Here is a 5988-nt window from a genome sequence, read left to right as displayed (position 1 = left end):
TCATACTGCGCCGCCATGCAATCAGTTGATAAGACCCACTACCTGCTGCTTCTCATCTCTCAGCCGCATCTTCTTCAGCTTTCGGCCATGGCGATAGATGTACCTTCAGATCCCAACCACGCCATCGCCTATAAATGGTTCCTCCTCCTTCCTCCATCTATCATCGCAGACTCTGATCGAGTTCGAGCTTTGATTTGGGAGCTTCAGATTTGAGCACCAATGGCGGCCATGAGAGCTTCTTCTGCTGCTGCGGTGGCTCTGCTGCTGCTGCTTCTCTCGGTTGCGGCGGCCGCCGCAGCCGGCCGCCCGGCACGTAAAGATCTCGGACTCGGACTCGGCCTCGGCCTGGGTTTAGGCCTCGGTGGCTCAGGCTCCGCCTCGGGATCCGGCTCAGGTTCTGGGTCCGCTTCGTCCTCTGGTTCGGGCGCTGGCTCATCTGCCGGCTCGTACGCCGGTTCTGGCTCAGGTTCTGGTGCAGGCTCATCTGCCGGTTCGGGCGCAGGGTCCGGCGCAGGTCAAGGAAATGGGAGCGGGTCCGGGTACGGAGAGGGACACGGGTACGGAGAAGGCCACGGTTCGGGATCCGGGAACGGAGAGGGCTCGGGTTCGGGCTACGGTGAAGGCCATGGATATGGATCCGGTAGGGGTGGTCATAATTAATCTGAGTTAATTATACTAGTGAGGTATCTATTCAAATAAGTGCGTGTCCCATACGCACACATAATCATCACACGTATTAAAAAGAAAGCGTTCTTGTATCTCTTCTCTTTTGCTTCACTGTGTGTTAGGTCAATGGGTTGAACTCGAAAGAATTTGGATAGGCTGAATATCACTTTGCCGCATTTTCTCAGCCTTGCTTCATTTCATTTTCAACTTCGATGAATACTTTGAAACTAACTACCACAGTCGTACTGCACTAAATGTGAGAATACAATAATAAGTGTATTAATCATGATATAAAAAATTATATGGTGTGAAATATATATATATATTATATGAGATCAAAAGTATAAATATGTTGCCCTAAGGCAATGATGCAGCCCTAGAGTGTTTTTTTAAAATTTTTTTTATAAGTAGCTAAAGATCAGGTTTTTATTTTGATAAATAAACGAATAATTTTTTTTAATGATCAATTGACAACGCTGAACTAATAGGACATCTGGCTGGAAGTATTTTTCAATTTATTTAATGATAAGCGATGTAAACAAAGCAAAGAATAAAAATAGAGTATAAAAACAACACAAAATAAAGAAGAAAAAGAGGTAGTCATATAAAGAGACTAACAAATTATATTACTAAAAAACTTAGATTTACAAAAGAAAAAAAATATAAATAGATAATAAAATAATAATAAAAGATTAATTTACCCTTATATAATAATAATTTATTATATATTAATAAATGAAAATTTCGATAAGATTGTATCATTTCTATAAGATTGTGTAGATCTTTCTAGAATTAACCGGCACTGTGCACACAACATAGCTGCGTTTCTTTTTTTTTTTAATTAAAAAAATCAATATTTTCTTATATAAATCCCAAATATAATAATATATCTTTTAAACATATTACAATACTATTTAAGCAATTTTTTTTTTTAATTTTTCTTTTAACTAAACATTATAGCCTAATTGAAAAATTTAAACCCTAGAGGTTAAAATTTTTAAAAAAATTATCTTGAATATTATAACCTAATTGGAAACCTGAACCATAAAAATAAAATCTTAAACAAATATTTTAATTTAAAAAACAATCGGAAAAAAAACGAACTAAAGTCAATTTTACCGGTCAAGAAACGTAGATGGAAATATGATGCATAGTAGCGCATCTGGTGTAGTGGTATCATAGTACCCTCCCACGGTACTGACCGGGGTTCGATTCCCCGGATGCGCAATATTTTTGTTCAAGAAATGCCGAACTTCAAAATAAGCACATGGTCATTTGTTTATTGATTTACTCCTTTCTTCTAATATTTTTATGGCGGTCTTAGAAGGATTTTTCTAATATGCTCGAGGCTATGATTTCGATTTTCGTGGAAGGATATTAAATTATCATCCAAATATTTAGGATCCTAACTAAGATTCATTTGGATAATGACATCGAGTAGGCATTCTTCTAAACTTTTTCATGTAGTTGCAGATTAAGAAAGTATCAAAAGTTAATCTTGCCACGAATCTTCGATGTCGGTCTATGAACTAAAGAACAAATTATGCCCATATAGATTATTAAGGTCTATGCTCAGAGCCCAATAAAATTAGGGCAATTATGATTACAAATCTTTATTTATTTTTTTATAAAATATTTAATTGTCAAGTAATTAATGTTGCAATTGCATCATGCTGACATGCAATGCTACTTCGATTGTTGGGCTCTTTTACACCTTCCACCTATGTCTTTAATGACTACAATTTAAATATATATTTATCTTTTTCCACCATATTTTGTAATTATACCATACTAATTTATAAGACTGTTACCTAATTCAATGAATGTCAGGTTATAAGTTCTTTGTCTTCGGTGCTTGACTGTGCATTTGACTGCGGCTGGGATGGTAGACTCTTATTATTTTGTTCTATTCTTCTAGAAAGAGAGAATTCCTTCTTCGGAGGGTGAATGTGTGAAGGATATATATAAATTGAAGCTACACGGAATAAATCAAATTTTATTATTCATTTAATTTTAAGAAATTTTATTTTGATAATAATAGAGACTTATATTATTATTATTATTATTATTATTATTTGAATATAAACATGTTTGTTAAAAAAATGATTCTGGATATATAAAACCTATGGAAAAAAAGAAAAATAGAAGAATTTATTAATCATAGATTTATTACTAATAATCAAAATCAAAATTCAGAAAATAATATAATTAAAAATTTAAATGAAAAACTAATTGAACCTTTATCGGAAGATAATACTTTAGGATAAAATTTTTTTTGTCAAGAACATTCTTCGATTACAAATCTAATTCATCAAATATTAATATTAATAAAAAATAATAGTAATTCAGAAAAGACGAGTTAATAGATCATGAATATAAATTTTTAAATAATATCAATGAAATTATTATTTAAAATATATATGATTCAGCATAATGGGAAAATATAAATATAAATTAATAAATTTATTAGTTGAAAAAGTCCAATTAGAGAAATCAATATTTTTTTTCTAAATGATGAAAATTCTAAATATTTTTTTATGATTCATACATTTGAAAATTATCAAATTGAGATGATCTTGTCTAAAATTTGAGAAAATGGAGCACTGGGTAGGTGACTCTGTTGTTGACCACTAGAAGACTTTGAGCTAGAAGTAGAGTGGCCAAGCGAGCTTGCACATCCAAAGAAAGCTAAAAGATGGGAAAGCGTTAGTCGCCTGGCAAGGAGAGGTTCCTAATGCAGACACTCCAACATTCAAGTTAGATTGCAAGTGGAGAAAATGAAGAACCAAGAACAATGATACTGAGAGCGTAGAGACTACGTAGCATTGCGTACCTACGTCTTTAGAGGAGACCCCTTATATAGTGCTTACTTTTCTCTGTGCATGAACCTCGATGTATTTCTAAAAATAGACCAACCGTTCTGACATTTTGACACCTTTTCCAAATTGGGCTCACTATTTTTGTATTTTGCAGAGTAGAAGCTTCTGTCATACGACGTGCATAGGGAATATTCCCTTAGTTTTCTGACAATGGTTATGCTAAATGTCAAAAAGGAATATTAGGTTGTTGGGTTTATGGACCCTTGATATGTTTCTGCTGATAAACTGGCTGAGTCCTTTCTGACGTCAAGTCGGGTTGGATGTGTAATGTTGGCCATTTTGAGGACTCAGTCTTCCTGACGACTCGGTGCCAGGTCGAGCAAAGAGTCTGCTCAGGGCATGCCTCTAGGCTAACTGACTGGCTGAGAGGACTCGACTATCAATAGAGCTAGGATGGCATGAGATTTTATCGAGCCAAAGGGACTTAGAATCTGATCGGCCAAAGGGTCCAATCACCTATATCACTCGATTCAAAAACTCAAAACTAAGACAATCGGAAGGACTTGGGATTCGACCAGCTAGAGGGTTTGATTAGATTGGCCGCTCGACCGAATCAGGCAACCCTGCGAGCCCTGATCGTTGCTCCCCCTAACTTTGACCTCTACATTGACCGACCTTCTTGACTTTGATCCCATCTTTAGGGGCCCTACCTTATCCCTCGTATCATAAGCCTTCATTTCAAGTCTAGTCAAAGGAGGCGCGAGTCTGGCTGATTAGACTCTTATGTTTCTTGTGTCTCTCGTTATCCAATTGGACGCTCAGTCCTTGTTCTGCCTCTCAGCTCAAGCTGACATCACACTAGTGCCTTGAAAATAGGGCATGTCACTCATCATTAATGCTTAGTATGATGAGCATGCATTTTTATCATAAGTCTGCTTACTGCCTCTCATCCCTAATAAATATGACCTATATTTTTCCACCACATGACGCATGTCTGTGAAAAGAATATATGAAATGACAAGCTACTATGAGATTTGATGTGACATTTGAAAGTTTAAATTCAACGATCCCAATTAGTCCTCTCTCCTTCGCTCCCTTGATCGAACAGCTAAAAGAGGCCACCACTAGGGTTTTAAGGTTTACAATATTCGATGCAACTCTTATCGTTTTCACATTCTCCTCTTTGTCTTCTTCCTCGCCTTCATTCTCACCTTCGTTCTCTGTTACCGACAATTGTTCAAGTTCCACCTTTCTAGATCATCACATCATCATTCTAACTGGCTACAATCGTCCCAACCTCTCCCTATTGGCTACTTAACTTTCTTCAAGGATCAATTTTTAGCCACTCTTCGTTTCCCCTTATATTCCTTCTTCATCGAAATTTGTAGCTATTCTACTTCAGTAGTTAGTTCTGAATTCCATTAGGTTACTATATGAAGTCATCATACTATTTTGTCTGTACCGAGTCCCCCTACACCCATAAGTCTTCTATTATTTCTATTATCCAAAGAACTCTAAGCCAGGTGTTTTTATCTTCCAAGCCCGAGTGGGCTCCATTTTCTTTGATAAGATGTCCGCTTCCAATAAACGTTGGAAGTCACATTACTTTTATATCTTACCAGCCTCTCTAGTAATCTTCCTAATCGGTTGGCAAATGAAATTACACTCGACTCTCAACGTAGATGTATTCAAGTGGGAGCTAGTCTACCTCACTGCCTCCAGTCAACTATCCGATTGGAAGTTCAACATTCACAAGCTGTTTGTGGAGGGTGTTATGTATATTTTCGGGCTTAGTCTCATCTAAGTTTGACTGCCCGACAGTTTCATTGAGAAATTCAATCTCCCTTTACTCTTATATCTAACCAATTTCTTTTCTTGTTTTATAGACAAAAAGATGTGGAAAGCTCTCTTGGGGGATTCCACCAAGTTAGATGATGAGGAGATGGATGTGAATGGTGAGGCTGAGTTGGAAAGACGTGGACTTGTGTTGATCAGCTTGACCGAGGAGCCACTCAAAGAGGAGCTTGTGCTGCATGGCCGAGTAGGCAATCGACGAAGAGGATGCCAGCCAAGTCATGGGGAGTGATACGTCCACAAACATTAAGGAAATGTCGCCTTCTCGACCTTCTCTTATACCCTTGGAGGTTCCCTCTGAGTCCACCACATCCGGAGAATACCTGTTCCAATGTTAACGAAGCAAGAGATGCCGATTAGCAACGCCCACGCAATGAATTTTCGTTGAAGCCCTGACACCAAATCCACCATCCAAGTAGGGAGAGAGTTCATCATCCATTCCTCCGATACTCGGAGTCAACCTTCCAACTCATGTTTAGTTTGAACAAACGCCTTCAATCTTTGAACTATAAATTGAAGTGATTACCGTGCGACCTATCTCCTTTTTGTCGCCCCCTCTGACTAAACCATCATATCCTTGCTCAAAAATGCACTCCACTCCTAAATCAAAGTCCAACACCCAGTCCAGTGTTGGTGCAATTTGCACTAA

At 37.5% G+C, this 5988-nt stretch overlaps 1 protein-coding gene and 1 non-coding gene across 2 annotated transcripts; both read left to right on the top strand.

Moving 5' to 3' along the window:
- The first annotated feature begins 219 nt into the window (after positions 1-219).
- On the top strand, positions 220-5571 carry LOC122048391 (GPI-anchored hemophore cfmA-like). The gene is made up of 2 exons (XM_042609961.1): positions 220-514; positions 5372-5571. The coding sequence occupies exons 1-2, from the start codon at positions 220-222 to the stop codon at positions 5569-5571; spliced, it is 495 nt and encodes a 164-aa protein (XP_042465895.1).
- TRNAG-CCC lies at positions 1823-1893 on the top strand. The gene has a single exon. It is a non-coding gene; the product is annotated as a tRNA-Gly (tRNA).
- Positions 5572-5988: the final 417 nt, after the last annotated feature.

Source organism: Zingiber officinale, chromosome 2B (genome assembly GCF_018446385.1).
Source record: "Zingiber officinale cultivar Zhangliang chromosome 2B, Zo_v1.1, whole genome shotgun sequence".
Taxonomy (NCBI): Eukaryota; Viridiplantae; Streptophyta; class Magnoliopsida; order Zingiberales; family Zingiberaceae; genus Zingiber; species Zingiber officinale.
The sequence above is the reverse complement of the archived record's forward strand: the minus strand, read 5'-3'. Positions and strand labels throughout refer to the sequence as shown.